At 37.2% G+C, this 22,582-nt stretch overlaps 1 protein-coding gene across 7 annotated transcripts in view; it reads right to left on the bottom strand.

The window, feature by feature from the left end:
• The window catches only part of LOC146004333 (bromodomain adjacent to zinc finger domain protein 2B-like), a 164,181-nt gene that overhangs the window by 23,975 nt on the left and 117,624 nt on the right, over nucleotides 1-22,582 (bottom strand). For all 7 annotated transcript variants that reach the window (XM_083143110.1, XM_083143112.1, XM_083143115.1 and 4 more), the window contains 6 exons: nucleotides 20,474-20,750; nucleotides 17,914-18,148; nucleotides 12,411-13,812; nucleotides 10,782-10,927; nucleotides 4,745-4,948; nucleotides 633-811 (listed from right to left, as the gene is read on the bottom strand). In XM_083143110.1, coding sequence (XP_082999236.1) covers nucleotides 633-811; nucleotides 4,745-4,948; nucleotides 10,782-10,927; nucleotides 12,411-13,812; nucleotides 17,914-18,148; nucleotides 20,474-20,750 — 2,443 coding nt within the window. The remainder of the gene's footprint in view (nucleotides 1-632; nucleotides 812-4,744; nucleotides 4,949-10,781; nucleotides 10,928-12,410; nucleotides 13,813-17,913; nucleotides 18,149-20,473; nucleotides 20,751-22,582) is intronic.

Raw genomic sequence — 22,582 nt, 5'->3', positions numbered from 1 at the left:
ACTCACGACTGGATCAAGAAAGTGTGGGGCGTTACCCCCACACCCCTATATGCCTTCATGGCATGGTGCTAAGCTCAGGGGAGCACTTTACTTTTACCCAGAATAATGTGTTAATTGCTGGACTTGCGATCTTGCCACCAACAGTTTCAGGTATGAATCCTGCTGTTGGTTATGTTAGGTCAGGGTCGGAGAAAAAAACAAAACATTTTAACTTGTCCTCCTTAAAATATCTGTACACAGTTGTCAAAGTAAAATGTGAAAGAGACTTGCATAGCTATGAAACTATTGCAAATATCTAGGCAACAACGAAAGAAAACAACACAAAAATTAACGTGAATGTTCTAGAAGGAATTTTAAGCATATGTAATTTTTCAGATTTTGGAAGATCATAGTGTTTTTTCGATAGGAAAGGAAAGTTTGAAAACAACTGCCCTGGCGTTGGCTAAAGGTCCAGTCAAGCCTTAACTTTTCAAGGTAGCAATCGGATGATTTCTGGGCAAGTGTCATCACTTACAGGTATGCCAGGAAACTTCACACATTTTTTCATCTGGGTTGAAAATAAAACCAAACCTTGTTCTTTCAAAAAATCTGCTTTAATTTCCTAACATGAAAACTTGGAAGTCGTCACTTACCTTGTTCCCAAAGGTGCTTTGAGGTACCGCCTCTCAATGGCTGCTTCCAGACACAGGAGCCTATCTTTGGCAAGGGTTATGGGGTTCAGCCTCTTGTCATCCTCCCCACTGGGTGGGATGCACGCTGGACGGAATGAAAGACTATCATCTGTGGTCGCTCGAGATGGGACTTTCCAGCCCTAAACAAGATAAAAAAGAGATCTTCAATCTACAAAACACGCTATTTTTTTATAATATTTAACACCAGTGTTCGAAATTAGTGACCATTGCATGTATTGCAAAATGGGACTAAATTTTATGGTTTTGCATGTCTACGTAGATTCTTCCACTTTTGGCAATAGGGCATCAGCTGTGTTCGATCAGTTGCACTGCAGACAAGACTGACGCAAGCTGCAAACCTAGAAATGATATGTACTCTTACTTAAATTCTGTCTTGAATTTCATTTCCGATATTCCAATTATGACACCAAAGTGGCTTAAGTCAGTTGAATAAAACTGATTGCCAAAATTGTTGCACCGTCAACATTTTATTGTACCAATAAAAGGTCCACCACTGCAAGATATCAATCCCAAGAAAGCCGTAATTCATGTTACAGGATTTTAGATGTGGCCAGATATTAATACACAGTGAAACCTCAATTTTATGTTTTTCAGGGTACCAAACTGCAAAAACTTAAAATGTGGGGAAATGTAAAATTGAGGAAAATTTTATAAAATTTTGCAATGTTTGGACCATCATGATTGAATGTGTAATGCAGGAAAATGTAAAATTTGGGTACATAAAAGGGGTTTCAGTGTACATGTGGAACATGCTTACATATTATTCAATTAATTTCAGTGGAGTTGTTGCTCAAGTTCCAACATGGATAGTGACAGAGGTCACAGAAATTAATCAAATAAAATAAACAGGTATGTGGATATGTAAGCATGTTTCATGCGTATATTAAAGCAGTGTCATGTGCCTAATGCATGTGTTTCTTTACTTACGGTAGTACTTACTGCATTACACTTACGACGTTTTATTTTTAGTGTTGATATATTTCAACTTACAAAAGTAAGCAATACGTTGAATCTTTACCGAAATATTCTGCATTTTAGAATATATAAAATGAGCTTCGTGCATTGTTACTTTTTCTTTACTGATCGAGGTCAAATTTGACAACCAAGTTTTCAATTTTGGCAACTCGATTCGATGCAGCAGGAGCCAAATACCAGCCAACTGTCAAGGACCAATTTCGAACACTGTTGACACAATTATCAGAACATCTGTAAACCTTTATTCACATATTCACAGGGTTGCTACGATTTTTTGATTATGAAATTCCAGTCCAAAAATGAAATTTTCCAGACATGTTCATGATTTTTGCTTTGAACTTTTGTGTTTTTCAATTAAATATATAATCCGTTAATCATTATGAATATTCACTATCACAACTTTTTTTTTAGTAAATTTCATTAATATGTAATTTGGACTTTCATTTTGAAAGATTACGGAAAGCAATGTCTTAAAGAAATAAAATGTTAATCTGGGAATAGATAATTATGAATTCAACTTGCATTGTTGTCAAGCTCCCTATGAGATGGGAAGTGCATTGTTACGTACCGTTGTTGTCGCAGCAAGATAGATAGATGGAAATAAAAGAATATGTCCTTATGTTTAATATACATATGTGCCCATTTCTTTTATCAATCCATTGTTGTTTGATGTACCTTGTCTTTTAAAAGAAATAGCATCTTTCAAGCTTAGAGGGGTGTTCAAAAAGTAATGAGCGTGATGAATTTTGTCAATCTCAATACTCCTTTGTACATTAAAACCTTGATGATCAGGCTCTCGCTCAAACTATCTGCTATTGAGGTTTACATAAAACAACTTCACCAGCCTTTACGCACAGTGCTCGAAAAATTTTCTTCAAAGCTAGGTGCCAGCTCTGAAAATCAGGCGTCAAACCAACTACTAGCAATTGTGCATACTGCGTACAGTATGTTTCAAAAGTTGCGCAATCCAAACTTTGAAAATATATATCATGAAAATCGTAAGAGATATTTACACCGGGTTTTCTGCACTAAACTAATCCTGTAGACTATCACTGGGTTCATAAATTTATGTTAGCATTTATCTAAATAAAAACAAGTACATTATTTTAAAAATCATTGTTAATTTGCTGAAAACATCTGAGAACTGATTTTCAACAATAAATACCAACTCAAACAATTTGTGGGATCATTTGTTGGTGTTTGACTGGTTGTAAAACAGTTGCTTTGTGAGGTACATCAGAAGCAGGGCATTTTTATTGGAAAACCTCTTGCACATGAGTGTAAGAATGAGTAGTAAAATACTCTTCAGTAATGCACACGTACTGCTCCAATGAATACGCCATGCTGAATCAATTTAAAAAACAGGCACAGTGAAAGTGAGCCAGGGGCAGCCTAGGATTCTCTCAAGACTCCAATATCAGCACAAAATCTTGATTTACGATTTTTCACGTAAATGTATAGCCAATACTTAGACACATGTTGCATGCAACTGTTGGCAATATTTCGACCTGCTAGTGTTGCCATATACGGAGATATGTCCAAAAAATGGCACTTTTCACTCAACCCATAAAAATGCCAGTCAAACATTCATCAAATGTTGCACATGACCAATATTGGTCGCAAATGACAGACTGACATGGCATCAGTCATCAAATGTCTAATTATGACCCTTCGATAATTTCTTACATATTTTTCTTACTCAGAAGTTCATTTCTGGAAAAAATTGAATGCTGCTTTCAGTCAGTTATTAATTTATATAATTTTCTGTACGGAGTGAACTGATAATTTTAAGCATTGAAAAAATATCTCAATGGATGAGGCTTTATAATGCAGAAAACCTGGTGTAAATATCTCTTACGGTTTTCATGATATACATTTCCAAAGTTTGGGTTGTGCAACTTTTGAAACACACTGTATAAGATGCTGAGCATCACAGTATTCAAAACATCGCTAAATTATTTGAGAAAGCAGGAAATGGGATGTTGGGGGACAAAGGGTAAGAAATTGTTACGGACTCTATGGAATGTCCACAACGTTGATAAAAAAAAATAAAACCATTTGCTAACTTAGGCTGTACTGCAATTTGAACTTAGAACCATCAAAATTTCGTACATATTACAGCAAAAGATCACAGTCGCCAGGCTGAAATCTTTAGTCGCCCTGGCAACCGGAATTTTTCGAGCCCTGTCCTGTTTATGCAAATGTTTCGTGTCCTCACATATGGTTTTTTCAATCGTCCGTTCCCGAGATGGCATCACGAAAGATTCCAAGTAAAAAGAGTCTCTACCTGCTCAACCACTGGCTAGCTTTTGGGGCTTAAAAGGAAAATATATTGTATGGGACAATGAGAGAAAATTGAGGCGCAAGCTGAAGGAAAGGGGAAATGAGTAATTACTGGTGGCACGTAAAGGAAAGGTTCCCTTTGGAAGTGATGACGAGTTGACGTCTTCGGCACTGCCAGCTTCTTCGCATTTGTTTTTCTTCTTTTATTGAGAGATTTGAATTGACAGTGCCGCGTGAGGGATAGTTCCATGCCTAAGTCGCCTTATTGAAATAGTCGATGAGGGAAGATTTAGCGAAGTTATCATCGTGATTACCACCACCCAATCTGGAATCCACCCCTTCTTTCACCCTCCTCCTCTCATATCCTATTCAGATATTCCCATCAACCATCATCATCGTCACCGCGATAATCCGTGTCAAGGTACCTTGCATCCTTAAATAAATACATTGGTACAATCTATGCATTCAACTTGTTTACATCGATTTTTACATTTGTAATTATGTGATATGTTGTAATTGTAAAATTTTACGTCAACTAAGCAGTTCTAATGTCCATTGTAAAAGCTTGTAAGCTTGAAAAGGGGGAAAGGGATAAAACGTCACCACAAGAATAAAAAAAAAATAACATTTACTGTACTATTTTGTAACAATGTTACTTACTTGTAATAACCATGGGTTAGAAGACAGCAACTCTACAATGCAAGGAATACTTATGTACTGAATGCAACTTCTTTAACATTTTACAAAGGAGAAAGAATGCAAATTGTGCTAATACATAGTTCACTAAAACTCACCTTCACTTGCATACTCGCATTGGCAACTTTGTCTTCGAGTGCTTCCACCTGTTCCAACATCAGCAGGTCGACGCGAAGGGCAATCTGCTCAGACCAGGATTCCAGTTCGTCCGGAAGAGGAGCACCTCCCAGCAATGCACTAATTTTGTGGTCCATGTCGGTGATGGCCAGATCAGTAGCTGCCTTGTCGCCCTGCATGAAGAACTACAACTTACATGTCACATCTGTAATTATCCCTACTCTTGTCACACTACTCTTTCATCACACAGTTCGTTATGAAATCTGTTTTGTTTAATGCAGCAACAGAGGAACAGTTATTTAACACAGCAAGTATGGCTAACTTCAGAAGAAAACAAACTATTTTACCTAAAAATCTGCCTCCTAGTTATGACTAAATGAGCACAAGATTTCCCCTCATTTCTCTCAATTATATATTGAATGTCATCCTAATCATGACTTTTTAGTTAGTGAAAAAGAATGGGGAGAGAGTGAGTGGGGGGCAGGAGGATTTACAATTTAAGCCTCAAAAGTAAATTGGTGAGAATACACAACCAAAATTTTCTTAGTGTAAATACACAAGTAACTCTCAAATAACTCTAGAACATTTCACATTATTAATATTTTACTAGAACACACTGCGTTAATAATTATTTCCATTTTGGTTGAAGAAAGCTGATATGATGGGATTCAAGAAGGGACACAATGTGGCTACAAGATCTTTCATTATATTATTCTTCACAAGAGAAAGATAACAACAAAATGACATGAAATTTTTTTCTCTTAAGATTTCTCATCTCATAAAACAGTCTGCAAAGAAGTACAAAGCCAGTATCTACATTAAATACCCAGAGACCAGATTAATTTTTTAAAAAAATTAGAATATGAATGCAGTTGTTGGAAATGATATATTTTTAAAAATAAGACACGATGGAGAAAGATCCACCCTATCATTAACATCAACATGCACTAACAAATTGCATGCAATACAAAGTCTAAGGCCCTTCTTCTGTAGTTATAGTACATAGCATTTACATGTTTAAGCTGAACAAAAGCTTTGCCTGCAGAGTGGTGCAGGAATGTTTGTTTCTTTCACAGCCAAAAAGAAATTAGCTAAATTCATCTAAGTTCTTAAGGAAGAAAATTACACATTTGGGATCTTGCTTTAAATTAAAAATAGTAGTTATTAAAACTCATATGGATAAAGCAACTATAGAAGCCATTTCAGAAGCAATTGGTCTGTTGATTAGGGCAAATAAAAGGCCACTTTGGAATTAAAACGCTGCATGGACATTATCAAAGGGCTGTACTTACATAAGTAAGATTACTTATCTCTGTCTGCTAAAGCAAATAAGGTAAATACAATATTACTTTTCTCCAAATCTGCTTTTGAATTACACTGATCATCTGTGAAACCCACTGAAGAAGATTTATGTAACAATCCTATCACCATCTTTATCATCTCTTCACAGAAAAAGGCAACTTTATATTACGATGGAATAAGAGTAAGGGAAAGAATACAAAATGCGTAAAATTTGGAAAGCTTATTAATTTCTGATTTACTGCACTTTACCTTCAAGTACATAAAACACACACTCCTGACATTAAAAAAGTATTAACCCTAGCTTACCCAGGGGAAGGGGGAAGGGGGGCTGTCAGGCCCACCACCTCTATTTTTTCAATTCTACTGTGAACATTATTAAAAATTGAAAATACATTACATTATTCCCTAGGGTGTTCCCAATATTCCTTTATTACTTTTGTTCATAAATATAAATAGGAGGCAAAATGCACTACGTGAGCCTATCAGGTGCTATCTTTGATTGCATGTTATTCGAGACACTCGTGCCAGCAAGTATGTACAATTGATTGGTAATGATGGTAATTCTGGTAATTATTATAATTAATGAACAACTACGTCTCTGTGAACAAAAAAGCATTAATGAAAAATTAGTTTGCGAGTTTTAGTGAATGGTAAAATATGTGTGCGACACTCCTGCCATATTGGTTATTATTTCTTATTAATGATAATTTTTATAATTATTATAATAAATAAACAACTGCACATATACAATCAACACAGGAATCAGTTATTCAAGAACAAAATTGTTTCTTGAATTTGAACGATAAAAAGAAGTGGGGGCCTGTGAGCCCCCACCCCCCTCAGGAAAGATATTTCTCAGATGGTAGGGGTACGAGGGCTGCTGGAAAAGTTTCTGCAATCAATATAAAAAAAGACATGTGAAATTCTGGAAATGGCTTTATTGTTTCTCAAAGTATTCACCCTTAAGATCGATACACTTTTGCGTACGCTCAAACCAATTTTGAAAGCATTTTTTCCACTCTGAAGCTGATACCTCAGAAACCGCTGTTCGGAATGTGTCAACAGCTGCTTCAGGTGGCACAAATCGCTCACCACGCATCTTATTTTTCATGTGTGGGAACAAAAAGAAGTCATTAGGTGATAAATCAGGTGAGTTCGGACAATGAGTCATTAATTCGACATTTTTACTGAACAGAAAATCAACAGTTTGGTGTGCTGGGTGGGAACTGACGTTGTCGTGGTGAAGAATAATGCGACGATTTGGGTTTGTTTTATGCAATTCATTGATGACCACTGGCAAACAAATTGTTGTATACCACTCAGCATTTACAGTCCTTCAATCTTCTAAAGCTATTGTTGCCACATGTCCGGTATAACAGAAGAAACAAGCAATCATTTGCTTGGCAGCACTCCTCCAACGAACAACTTTTGTTGGTTTCGGTTCACTTTGAAACACCCAAACAGTGAATTGCTGTTTAGTTTTGGGTTCGTATGAATAGATCCAAGTTTCATCCCCTGTAACGATGTAGTACATCAACTTTGACTAGCCTTAGTTGAATTTTTTGAGCATTTCTTTACACCAATTTACACGAGCCTGTTTTTGAGCTTGGGTCAAGTTGTGTGGGATCCAACAGCTGGAAAGTTTCCATACGTTCAGATGACCGTGCAAAATTGTATGTATTGCTTTCATGTCAATGTTCAAGGATGCCTGAATCTCACGGTATGTCACATGCCGATCTCTCAAACATTTCACGCACAGCATTTAACATTATTGGCAGCAACAGACGTGGATGGATGACCTTCACGAAATTCATCACTGAGAAATGTGCGACCATGCTGGAATTCGGAAAACCAATTGTACACAGTGCTATTGGATGGTGCTTCATCCCCAAAAGCCAAATGAAGTCGCTCGATGCATTGTTTCGGTGTTAAACTACATTTGAAATCATAAAAAATCATTCACGAGAAATTTCCATTTCTCACACGAAACTACTTCGTCAAACTGCTGTTAAAAATAAACGAATAGTCTTAAACAAACAATCAAAGATAATTTAAACATAAAATAGGTCTATTCTTCCGATTTTTATAATAGCAGAACACTAGCGCCACTGTTGGTGGTAGTTTGCAGAAACTTTTCCAGCAGCCCTTGTAAGCTAAGGTTAAGACATAAGTGGCACTTGCATTGTAATACTAGAAGTGTATTAGCATATAGCTAAAAATATACAGAATGTACAAGGATAATAAAAAGCTCAAAAATTCAGATGTGAAAAATTCCATATCTGAGTAAGAATGATGAGGAAAAAAGACATGTTAATCATGAAAGAGTTGAAAGGGTCAAGCTCATGTGAGATGACATGGAAGTCTCTCCAAATTCTCCCTGACAAACGCAACACAATATGCAAGCTTATCGTCTTACTATCCAACATCTCTCTTCCTCCAGTTTTATGACTGTTCATAACAACTCTCCAAATCTATTTAGTCAACATTTATCCTCCCCATTTAAGTATGCATCACTAGCATTTCATCAAAGGAACTTTAGTAAAAAACATAAAACTAAACAAAAAAAGAAAGAAAAATAGTAGTGTTTCAAATTATAGCAGCATTGAGCAGCATGAAAGTAACGAAAAGCCTACAATTTTGCATTGACTCAATGAAGTCAGTCGTATTTTCTTATTGCAACTACAGAAGCAGAACCTTTTTGCCTAACTTCTTGAGAGGGTTTCACCGAACAAGAAATGTTAATCACAAAGCATAAGAGTAATGACTAACATTAACATGGTGCACACAAGGAAGAGATATAGACCATAATGTATAATTCAATCTTTACTTAATTTATTATCCATTTAAAGTTGTTCATGAGTGCGCACATTCTTACCTGATGCCACAATTCACCATTCCAAAACATGACGCAACTCTAGTTAAATCTCCTTACATTAAGGCTGGGGCCAATTAACCACTACTCTGTACTGATTTAGGTCTATCAGTAAAATTGAATATCATTTTATTGATCTGTTAGAACCACGTCATGCTGTTATTGTTTTCATGAATGTAAATACAAAGGTCAGTCGAAAAGTAACTCACAATCCACAATCCACTGTAGCTCGGGAATGTCAAGATTAGGGATTGATTGGATTGATTTAGTTTATTTTACTTCGCGTTTTGTGCCTCTTGGCTAATTTGCGAAGATGGGGATGAGTGATGAAATTGATGAATGAACATTCACAAACAACCAAGCCCAAGCGGGATTCAAACCCAAGACCCTTGGCATTGCAGGGCGACATGCTAACCATTCGGCCACAGGGTCCGGCGGTAAGGACTAGGGAAATGAAATTTTGTAGGTAGAAGCATTGGTCCTTTACCACTTAACCAACACCTAATTTTGAATGAAAGTACTAGTAGTATTTATTTCTTGATATAATAGAGCATTTCTTTAATCGGTGTTGCAGAGTTATCAATGGATTTGTACAGGAACTCGATCCCTGAACGTTGGCAACAACAGAAAATAAAAATTAGTATTTGAACATGAAAATGTAACAAAATTAATCCCACTGGCTCATCTGCGTGGGAAACAGTTTGGAGATGACAACAAGCTCATTGCATGTGTGAAAAAGTGGTGTAATGACCAACCTAAAGAGTTTTACGAACGTGCATTTGTGTCATGAAAACAAACATGGCTGCAGTGCAGTGAAGCGCATGGATCATATACATTGATTGACATTTCTAAAGGACCAATGCTTCTACCTACAAAATTTCATTTCCCTAGTCCTTACCATTCCCAAGCTACAGTGGTTGTGCGTTACTTTTTGACTGACCTTTGTATATAATTCACATAAGGGTACCTGTTCATACTGACAAACTAAATTCCCTACTTTTCCAAGTCTTCTAGGCCACTTCAAAATATATTTCCTGACCATTAGGTGGCACTTTAGCAAAGTTTTAGGTGTTTAAACCGCACTTTCTATTCAAGAGAATAAGGTTAAGGTTTATTCAACATTGTTCAAAATAAATAAACAGCAATACAGTATAAAATACTTATATCAAGAAGCTGCTTCAAGAAAAAAGTGAAATTTAATTCCAAAATCCTAGGTAGCTGAAAAAAATTCAAGTTTCCACAATTGTTTCAGGTTTCTGGATATATTTTTCAAAATTCTGTTTTTTCAATCTTTAAAAGTTGATTTCTCTGACTTTTCCATGATTTCCAGCTCAGTGGGAACCCTGTATAAGATGTGAAGATGAAGATGATATGATGAAATTAAGGAAGGGACACCCATGTCCAGGACGGATTCAAACCTGGAAACCCTGCATATCAATTACACCTTTATATTCATAAAAAAAATATCAAAATGACACAATTCTGAACTCGATTTCATGCTATTTATTGAACTACTGGCACAATTATAAGCGATTTTACAGACTTTCCTATAGCATAGATACTAATAAGAGTACCAGCCACTGAAGGTTCCAAGTTTGATTCCTGGCCTGGCAATGCTTATTCCTTTTTGAGAATTCCTTCATCTAATTGGCATTAGCCTGAAGAGGCAGAAAAGCAATGTTACACAAATAAAAATAGCAACAGATTAAGCTCCTCCATACCCATAAATGTACATCTCATATAGAAACGCAACTCTATCCATACAGATTACATTTAGAAAACCATAGTAGTGTCTGAACATATAAAAACGTACCTATTAAAAAAAAATAATTGAAAACACTAACCTTTCCACACGATTCCATAGCGTACTCCATGTACCTAGTTATAGTCCTTTTCAACTCTCTTTCGCGAACTCCACGAGGATGAAGATTATTGATGATGATTTTCAGCTGATCGGGGTCAGTTATCCTCCACCACCCTCGCCGTAGCTCTGTCGAGGAATGAGTTTTTGTTTAGTCAGCTGATCAAATTAAACACTATCCACAACAAGAACCAGCTCAATTTCAAATAAGCTCAAACTACGTCAATACTAACAGTGCAAAATACATAGGCAGAGCACATCAGAAAACCTTTCACTGTATAACTGCTGGTTCTCTCTCACTGATTTCCACTGATATTGAAAGTTTCAAAATTCATACTTGTTACTTGCTCTCTCCTGATTTTTTATCCTACATATGTAAATAGTTCACCCCGTGAAGTATAAGCTATGTAAGAAAATGCTTATTAATTAAACCTGACTTACCTAACTCACTCATATAAGCACACAGGAGTGGGATGGAAAAATTATTCTGCATAAAAGAACTCCGTAATTAATCACAAAACTTGCTTATATGTGCTTGCAGACATGCATAGAATTACTCATATATAAAATGCATCTGTATCAAAACCAGGGGTAGACAAAAATAAAAACAATTCAGTCACCAGCCCCTTTTTCTCATGAGGCAGCATTTTTTCTTTTTTCTTTCTGTCTTTGTTCAAAAAACGGCTTAAGAAAGCCATGAATCCAACTAACATAAAGCTACACATTTTGAAATGAAACTTTAAAACATTTAATGTACTAATTAATACGAGATTGGATTAAAAGTAATTTATTATTGCACCAGAGTGGTCTTCCTAAAGAAGGCTCAGCCGGTAACAGCACGAACGACTATGCAATACATTCAAATATATGATCGACACTACCATATCGCTGCAGATTTTAAAATTTGGTTAGCAACAGTGAAAATATTTATAATGGCATGTATTTTATTCTCAATTAATGATACACATTATACAGAAAACACAAAAACATGAAGAAATGTACTGTATTCGTTATTTTAAAAAAAATGTAATGGAAATTTCCATAGAAACTTCAATTATTAAAAAGAAAACAAAATTGAACTGGATTTCAAAATTCAGGTATCAGGTGAAAATTTTTGGATGCCATGAGACCGGGTGACTTATATTTAATTATATCAGAATTATGCAATTTGAACTTGGAAGTAGGAACGGAAGATTTTCTGCATGATGCAAGAAAGTCAAATTAAATCAGCATTCCAACATTGCGAGGGCATGCATTGCTCTCATTGCAGGAAAATAATATTCCCTGATGATGAAAAATGTATGACCTCAAAACATTGGAAGTAATTACCCACATAACCTGAATGATCTCTCAAGAACACTTGTTTGAATAGTCATAAGAGTGGGGTCAAGTGCCGAAACTAATAAAGTGTATAAGCACCATGCACCGTTGCTGTGCTGTGTAAGGCATCACGCTTTGGGCTTCGGCTACAGGACATGCACAGGTTCGAGTCTCCTGGGAGAAGCTAACAACTTGTCTCCTGAGATTGCGGCCTGGTTAAAGTGCATTAGGAAACTGCTGTGAAGATGGGCATATGTTGATCATTTGGGAAGAATAACAATTATGTACGTACCTCGAGGAACAGGTTTTGCTTCTGCTTCTTGGTTTATTTTCTTGAGAATCTCTAGCTGTAGCAGCTCTTCGGGACTCAGCAGACAAGCGGGTGACTCCGACTGACTCGGTCGACTGGAGGGACTGGGACTGCACTCTTGCTGGGGGGAGCCTATCTGGAATGGTTTGGGGAATGACGGGATCTTGATCTCAGTTCTTGAGGTAGTTTCGTAGCTTCTCGTAGGCTTCGTTAGCGAATGCGTATCACATGGCTCCTTTGGCAAAATACTGAACCACTGCTTCTCTGAAGTACCGTATACGATGCTGCTGGGGGAAAAACTACACGAAGACATATTAAATGGACTAAAATTAAAGCTTCCGGGCACGGAGTTCTCCATTTTGATGAAGCTACCATTCAAGTCTTTACCTAAAACAGATCCGTTAAATAGCACGGGAGAATTCCACCGCGAATTAAGGTACATGTTGTGATTGAGAACGTTGAATTTATCTCCATTGGGAACTATCACAGGGCTTCTTGCATCATCGCGACTTTCTTTCGCTTCTTTGTCTGTGGAATCAGTTGCCTTGTCCGCCACGCTCGGCTCTTGCATAAAACCGTTGTTATTGTCATTTTCTTTCTCTTTGCTAGGCTCACTGTTCAAACTTTCTCTGAGGACTTTGCTGCCATCCTCGTTCACTAACGCATCACACTTCCCATTCTCCTCCTTAACGGGCACAGGAGAATTAACGTTACTATTTTCTACACTCGAAGGATCAGTGCTCTCTTTGGAATCCACACTTTCTTTCGTTTCGCACTTCACACTTTCCTCCTCCTCACCCTGTTTGGTTTCACTAACCTTTTCCTCTTTCACAACTTCTTGCTCCTTGTCTTCAATTTTCACTGCAGTTTCCGCATCACTGTTAACATCTTTCACGACACTATTGCTAGTTTCTGAAGTTTCGGGTTTGCAAGTATCATCCGCTTCCACTGATTCTTGCTTCACCACAGCCTGGGAAGCTGACTTTTCACTGGCACTGTCGTCTGCACCATCTGCGTTGGTGTCACCATCCACAACACCACTATCGTCCACCTCACTTTCTTCTTCCTTCACTTTCACCGGCTTCTCGTCTTCATTCTCCATCTTCTCCTCTTCCTCCTCCTTTTCGAGCTTTGACTTCTTCTCCTCCGGCTCCTCCTCTCCGTCGCTGTAAATCTCCGGCTCGGCAGACTCCATCGCCTCAACGAACACCCCTCCTGCACACGGCATGGCCCAATATCGCCTCCAGTAACGGTCTTGGCCGAAGCAGGTGGCACGAAGCTGCTGTGCTGAATGGCTCAGTTCTTGCAGCGACTGGTCACACTGTCTCGTCAGCCGCTCAATTTTCTTCGTCAGTTCTTCTGGAGTTAGATTCTTATCTTCCTCCTGAAACAAGGCACAAGAAGTTAACACATTTATTTTCAAAATTATACATTAATGTAACATACACTAATAAAATACACGAAAGCCAATTACTAACTTTATCCGCGAGACTTACCATATTTGCTAGCGTATAACACTCACTTTTTCCTTTAGAAATAGCTCTGAAAAAGAGGGTGTGTCTTTTATGCCAATACTCAGGTTACACCACCAAGAAGAGGGAAGTTTGTGAATGAGTCAAAGCTTCAGGGGATGCTGTGACAACTAAGACAATGGTTAAATCATTTCCGAAGTGTGGCATTAGTAATGCACTGGATTGTACAGAGGACAATTGTTGTACGAGGACTCAAGAAGTAGTAACAACTAAAGGTTAAAAGATTAAAAATCAGTAACTTACGTGTGTGAGCATGAGATTTGTCGAACTACGTTTCGAAGGTTATACTACCTCCTTCTTAAGGTTGAAACAATGTTTTCAGACACCTGACATGGTGCCTCGTCGAGAAAGTGTTACCCCCGAGGTTAGGAAAGCCGCCGAGGTGGAAGTAGAATTCACCTTGGATTGGTGACTCACGAGCCCCAGTTGGGGAAAGGCTGGAGGGGAGTAGTCTTCCTTCTCCAAGCATGAGCTGACACCCTACATTCGCCTACCCCGAATACCGATCGGCAGTTTGCCTTCAGCAGGTCTGAACGTTCTTTTGTTTTAATAGAGTATTGCGCGGTTTTAGTATGTATATTTTACATCATCTTTTTAGTAAGTGTTCTTTCCTATACCTTTTGACCTAAATCCTCAACCAACACTTTCGATGCTTTTAATCTGATAACTCATTTTCGACAGATCAAAGCTGAATGGTTAGTGATGGTAAGTTAATGGTGTGGCGTGCAGTGTGGAACACGATTGGTTAGTCAATTTTCCATCAACGGAAACTTAAATGCTTAGGGCTACTTGAACTTGTTAAATAAACAGGTTTTTTCATACTTGCTTATGGAAAAAGGTACTTTTTACAGAGTTTTTTCAATATGGAGGAACACCAGAACACTATGGGAACGTTGTGAAGCAGTTTCTGTCCAAAGTTAGTTATCAGATGACAAGGGTCACATATTCTGTTTATGAACTTCCTTATGAACATAAACATTAGCCTTGTCACTGTGAAGAACTTTTCATTTAATGGAAGTGCCACACTGTAAATTGTTCGCGACAACCATTCATAATGCGCAGCTCTTCGTGGATGTATCCAATTAAAATCGTGTGCAATGGCATGCGAACTTCTCTTCCTAGACATCACTTTGATCTCGATGCATTACCGATGCGTTAAACAAATTTTAAGGCATTTTTCTAACACCTCGGAAAGGGGCAAATTGGTACAAGAATTCAGTCATAACTTTTTACTGGTTAAAGCTACATTGAAAAAACCTTCACCATTGCATTTCTCGTGAAATTCTAGCCTGATCTGATATATTATATCACCCCCTTCCCATTTAAAATTCTGAAGTTGAATTCAAAATGGCGGACATCAAAATGGCCGCCGACCACGCGGGTGGCGTCAATGTGGTTCCCCCTTGGCCTGACAACGATTGGTCATCACCATTTCCATGTTGTGCGCTGCAGTGGCCTTGTACCGGGGGTGTTTAAGTGACTTTTTGAGCCACCCTGTACTGCTGCATCTTTTATTCCCCAAAGGTTAATAACATACACTTTTGAGATAATTATGCAAGATGGTTTCCTACATGAACTACCCAAAACTAACCAAAATTTCATTTATAAAGAAAGGGATAATTTATAATTTTCTTGACAATTACATATAAATATTTAACCTAAAATAATGGGTAGTTAAAGCTAAGGAAAGACATAAATGGAGAAAAAGATAAGTAGAATATCTGAGATTACCGAAGACCTGTAACGGAATACAAAGGAAGGCAGAAGAAATATAATTTTATACATAACTCATACTGAGGGCCTCCATGCAAGGTGAGGAACTAAATAATCTCTGTTTACATATTGTCCATGTATCACAACTGAAGCAGCACATACCTGAATATGCAAATATAAGATCTGAACAGCACATTAATATAGGGTTACTAAAAAGGAAGGAACAGATTACAAGTTCTTATGGTGGATACATAGTAAAAGATACATACATGTGCTATGCATCACCGGAGAGACTAAGAACCAACGTTTTATGCACCCAATACGAGCACCATATGTGATGCAACAAAAATTGAAATAATAATCCCAAGAAAGAAACCAATGGGAAGAAAAAAAGTGAAATGTGTTTTCAGTTTCTAATCCTGCTAAGCCTAACTTTTCCAGGTTTTAGTATTTTTACAAAATTTCCTGACTTATCACTCCAAGTTGATTTCTTAATTCATCCAGGATTTGCAGATCAGTGTGAACCCAGACATCAGAAAAGAAACCTCTTTTATCTGTGTACTTTTTCACCAAAATCACGAATGTAGTGTTTAGCTTTTTCTCCCTCAGAATGACATCTAAGTTCAGTTGATAGTAGGGACAGGACAAATTAATCGGTACTATATATCGGTATTGGCTGATATAGACATATAGGTGTATTGGTAAGATTACAGATTACTTTACTCATTCATTCAATATATCTATAAATATCTTATAATTTAGTGCAAAATTCTGCCATTTTGTTGTAATTTTCGATGCCCAACTTTTTAAAAAGCAACTGTCTAAATATGCAACTTCTTTTGCACTGTAGTCATTTTGAAACACACACTTATTAAAGAGGTCAATGAACCATTCAATACAAGACGTAAGCGAGTTACTAAAGATATAGCCGCGAAACTTGCTTGTAAATGTTCTATTAATTTCGGTGGCCTCTGCCACCATCCACTTGGGAATTTGATACTTTACTGTTAGGTTGACTTCCGGTCCCTGTTGTTGTTTCCTCTACTACCGCTAGGGGTGCTGGTGTAGCCATTTCGTCTGCTGTGCGTGATGGGTTTGAACTGTTGTGATAGCGGGAGCCAAATATGATGAGCCTGACCGCTGTCAACATTCAGCTCGTGCGGAAAGTGCATAATTGCATGCATCTCTTTGATTTTGGTGTCGATTGGGGTGTGTGGTATGTGCCTAACTGAAACTTTTTGGATCCTGTGTTTGTTGAACTTGAGGTGCCTTGATAGTCCGGTAGTGGGAATCGGGACGTCAACCTAACAGTAAAGCATCGAGTTCCCAAGTGAATGGTGGCAGAGGACACCGAAATTAATAGAACATGTACAAGTAAAGTTTCGTGGCTATATCTTTAGTAACTCGCTTATGTCTTATATTATCAACCGCATTGTTTATTCACCTCAACATAAAGAACCATTCAAGTTCTTCAAGGATCATTTGGAATTCTATATTGGACCAGTAGAATATCGGTTATCAGTAGGGAATGGATTTTAAGGTGCAGCACCTTTCCAAAAAATATAGCTGTTTTCATACCGGTCGTTTGAGATATGTAATTTAGGACATGAAATCAAGTAAATTAACACACTTTGTTGCACTTTTTCGAGAGATTAGCACATTTATCACTCTTTGATGCTTGAGCACCCTTTTCCTTCTTCTTCTTCCATCTTTTGTTAAAAAATTGGACAGAAACATAAATGATTTTCACTTTCTTGAGCAGCTACATAAAATCCTATAGTCTACTTTTGTAGAGCAGAACGAGAGCTATAAAATGGTATAATATAATCATTGTAGCCCCAATAGTTCTCAAGATAATGTAGCCAATCCCGTGAGAGCAAACACAAACTTCAAGAAAACTTATTCAGCACAACCACAGTTCTCTATGCGGTCTGCGTGCATTATATACAGAAGGCACAGAAAAAGAGAGCAATGACTATAGGCATTTTATCAGCACATTTTTTAAAACATTTTCAGAAACTTTTTTTCCCTTGCCCGAACATGATTTTGCACCTTAAAATTTTATATCGGTTACCAGCCAAAATTTCACATCGGCCCATCCCTAGTTAACGAACAACCTTTATGCACAATCCGTAAGATTTTCACAAAGAATTCTCAGATTTTAAGGAATCACTAGTATTAGAACTTTTTGTGGGGACGTAGCATGACCATAAAGCAATATAAAAAGGGAGAAAGCTAACCTCTTCTGGCAATTCGCTCTCCTGAGTCCCTTCACTCTCGTTACCACTTTCATTTTCTTTATCTTCATCTTCCTTGTCGTCATCCTCCTCTTCCTCCTCCTCCTCTTTCTCCTTCTTCTCCTCCACCGGTTTCTGATCGTCCCCTGTGTTGCTCGTGTCATTCGACTCCTCGCAGCCCTCCTGCTTGGGCAGTGCAGTGACTTGACGGAATTTGCGAGCTTGTATCAACTTCAACCTGCAAAAAAGAGGGGCAAAAAATTATTAAAAATCTTACTAACTGCATATTATGAAACAATACCCACTGCAACCTCCATTTTAAGTTTTAAAATTTGAGAAAAAGTAAAACCCAGGAAAATTTCATAATGTACTCCTTTGTTGGGACCATGAACATTGGATGTATAATGCTGGGAAATATAAAATTGGTGAATGTAAAATTGTGGTTCCACTATGCATTAAATACTTCATATATACACATAAAATTATGAGTAATATAATAACGTATAAAAAAAGTGCTCCCCTGTGCATAGCACCATGCCATGAAGGTGTATAGGGATGTGGGGGTAACGCCTCACACTTCTTGATCCGGTCGTGAGTGGGGGTGATGTGATCAGCATCACGTCCCTGACTGCCTTTACCCCGCAGGGTTTACCCCAGGTACCCATGTCATTCAACGCTGGGTGGGCACCGGGGCCGCTTCGGTTAGAAAAGTTCTCGGATTTGAACCAGCCAAGGGACAAACCCGGGACCTTTAGCATGGTAGTCAGACGTGTTACGGACTGTGAGTAATATAATGAATTTGAAAATTAATATATTATTATACTTAAAATTAATCTTTCAAAATATTGAAGCTAAATTTTGCCTCCACAAACTTCATTCATTCCGTAAGTTCCCCTCCTTGCTGCCAAATGTTATTAGAGGGTGTCTACTAAAATGGCTATATCTTGACTTCTTAGTTTTTCTTAACCTTTACTTAGGTAAAGTTGCAAATTAGCAATTAAAAATATAAATAAATATTCATTTAATGAAAAACCCTACCAAAAGGACAGTTAAGAGAAAAACTGAAGCTGTATTTAACAAGAGAATTAGACTTCCTTTATCCATTAATGCATCCTGGGCTGCATTTGGCAGACTAGCAAGGCTCTGGAGTCTGGACTCCCAGTCAGTATAATCTTATGTGAGGCTCATGTTGTAGTCCTTATATATTTATGAGTGCCTCTTCATTCATCTTGTATCATTTTCACGATTACCCAAAGGGGCAGAAAAGTGAAGTAGAAATCAATCGGTCATTGTGAAATAAAAATTTTTCATCATAAGCATAATTTCTTGACTTTTTATTGACTTCTTGACCTACGTGTTGATTTCCTTAATGATTTTACATTCCCGCATTAGACATTCGATGTTCATTGTTCCAAAATAGCTAAATGTTTTAAAATTTTCCTTCATTTTACACTTCCCTGCATTTCAGCTTGGTCCACTGAAAAACATAAAATCACGGTTAACTGTAGTTCCACTGCTAGAGGTCAGATGTTTAAAATTTACATCGCTTAATATAGATAAATCTTTTGCATTAGAAACTGAATTTGAGGATAGACTTCATGCTATCTATCCTGCTTGTGGAAATTGTCTGCACAGGTCAGCCTGCGAAGGTTTACACCCCTCAAAATTTTGTAATCTATTGCATGCATCTGAAACATTAACCCTGCCACGCTTTCCAACTTTTCATCATGTTAAACCCATGCAGTACATCACAATAATTTATTTCACTTCCCCATGGCCTTTATATCATGTTTCATCACAATCTGATGCTTTGAAAGGGCTCCAGAGGATCTGAGTAGAAGATCTGACATGGTAACACTGGATCCGACATTGTGCGAAGACTCATTTTTATTGCTAGCAGTCGCAGGGAAGGTTAAACATTAGTCTCTTACGTAAGACAGCACATTGGACAAAACATTTTATTCGAGTCACGTTGCGACGGTTTTCAACACAACGAAGGTCCGTGGAATTTGGTATCACATGGAGCAGCTTGCAACAAAATGATCTGTGCATGTGCGAGTCCATTCACTTCAGCCACAGACCTCCAATAGCAGACCGACGGGAAACGGAAATAAAAAAAAATCCTATTTCAATAGCTCCTGGTATTATATAGATACAATTCAACGCATATACATTGATACATTAATTCCACATACACACTGATTCTGATGCATGGTTACCCACTTTTTGATTTATAAAAGACAGACTTATTTATTTATTTACTTCTTCTTTTGGATGGCGAAGTTAAGGCACAAGCGTTTTCTTACACTTAACCATCTCTAGACTTAGACTTATTGTGTACATGGACGAAATCTGCAATCAGATTTTAGCTAACAAACAAAAAAGACTCATTGTGTTGCGTTGTCTCGCATCGTGTACCATAGTGTTATGTTGGATCGGCTGGCCTTGTGACCACCCAGTACAGCTTAAACAAAAACATTCAAAACCTTTTACCCTGTTACATTATAATCTACTTTACATTTAAATTACTGATATCTAAAATCCCATCTTGTCTTTCACTTACTTTCTGATCTTGCCTTCCATTATCCACCTGTCTTTGCGGATGATCCCCACGTTCTCTATGGAGTTCTCGATCTGCCGAAGGACAGCTTTGTTCTGCAGGAGTTCGTTGCAGAGGAAGGCAAGGATGGCCGCTTTCTGGGTGGGGTTCAGGGCAAGGAAAGGGTGCTCCTTCAGCCACTCTGACATCTTGCACGTCTGGTTCTCTTTCAAACGTTCGTGGAACTGGTTGTTCTTCAGTGGGCTTTTCTCCCGGTCTCTTTCCCTTTCAAAAAATATCCCTGTCAAGGAAACAATTCATACATTAATGTATTGCACAGTACGAGGAACAAAAATATTGTTATGTATAGAAAATACAGTATTAGTAGAACACACACAGTGGCATGCCAGGACAGGGGGAAGGGCAGCAGAAGTTATATTCCCCCTTTGCTAAATAAATTAGTATAAAATATAATGTGGACTATTAAAACAAGAAGTCAGTGATTTCTGAGTGGTCCAAGCGAAAGAAAAGGAAATGTTTAGTCTTCTTCAACATTCTATCTTGGATATGGTAAACTTACTGATTTCTTGATGAAGTATGATGACTAGAGCCCGGATTTTAGGCAAAATGCCTATTCGTTTCGGATGCTGTTAGACAAAAATTGAACACAAAAGTACACCGATCCGAAGGTTCTGAACAATACATTATGTTGCATTTTTTTGCCTATTTCACCTTACGCTGCCATTTTCAAACATTTTTGCCTTTCTTTGCATCTTTTGTCATTCCGACATGGCATCTTTTAAAATTATATTTCTCTTCTTGTATTTGATTTAGTTTTTCAATACCCTTGTTATTCAAATTATTATTTGTAAATACATTTTTAAAGATTTAAGAAGAATTTAAGTCCTTCTCTTCAATTTTTAATGCCTCTTCTTCAATTTTCACTGCCTCTTTCTGAAACTTGACTGCCTTTTTTTCGACATACACTGCCTTTTCTTCGTTGCCTTTTTGCCTGCCATTTTTAATACTTTTCAATGCCTGAACATCCGGGCTATAATAATGACACATAAATGCATTTTATGTACTGATTGGTTGGAATTTAATCACCGATGATATGTTTGCAGAAAGTGAGTGTCTCAAGGGAGTCTGCAAAAAATGCCAAAAAGTGGTACTTTTGCAGTGTCTATTTGGTAAATAATGCAAAAATGCATTTTTTTTACAATCTCTTGCGCAATTATGATAATTTTAAAGCAAAACTGATAAGACTGCTAGAATACAGTTCCAAAGTCAGAATATTTATATATTTTAGTGTACATGAATTTTGATTTTTTTTTAATTGGGAAAGTTTAGCCATAATAATAATGCATTTTCAATCAAGGTATAAGATGATTACATATTAACAACTCTTAATTCATACCTCTTGTCATAATACCTAAAAAAAGAAATACACTTACAGTATATTTGCAGCCTGCAATGAAGTATCAAATATTTCTCTCTCCATTATATGTATGTTTCCATTACAGATGGGCCAATGTGAAATTTTAGCAGATACAAAATTTACCGATACTGACAACCGATATTCTACTGACCCAATATACAATTCCAAATGGTCCTTGAAGAACCTGAATGGTTCATCCTTAATAAGTGTGTGTTTCCGGGTGACCGCAGTGCAAAAGAAGTTACATATTTAGATATTTACTTTTTTAAGAAGTAGGGCCAGCAGATTATCCATAAAAATTATAACGAAATGGCATACGTACTTTGCACTACATTTTAAGATAGTTATAGATATATCAGATCAGTAAAATAAACAGTATTTTTACCGATAAATACACCGATATGCCTGCATCAGTCAATACCGATAAGACTACCGATTAATCTGTTCCATCTCTAGTTTCAATCATTTAACAAAATAACAGGCACTCTCAGAGTTCGCAATATTCTGTAAAGGTAACACTATTTATTGTGAATTTTCTAAGAAGACCCTTTTAAAGGTTGAAAAATTATGTTTATAGTATCTAATTTTACAAAAAATTTTGCTCTTGTCAGCATTTTGAGTGTTGTATAAAAGTAAACAGTTTCAAGGATTATTGATTTAGTTATGTTCTTGTTAAGTACAATAGTTATGTTCTT

This window comes from Lepisma saccharinum, chromosome 21 (assembly GCF_977018435.1).
Source record: "Lepisma saccharinum chromosome 21, izLepSacc3.1, whole genome shotgun sequence".
In the NCBI taxonomy this organism is placed as follows: Eukaryota; Metazoa; Arthropoda; class Insecta; order Zygentoma; family Lepismatidae; genus Lepisma; species Lepisma saccharinum.
This window is presented reverse-complemented; position numbering and strand designations above follow the sequence as displayed.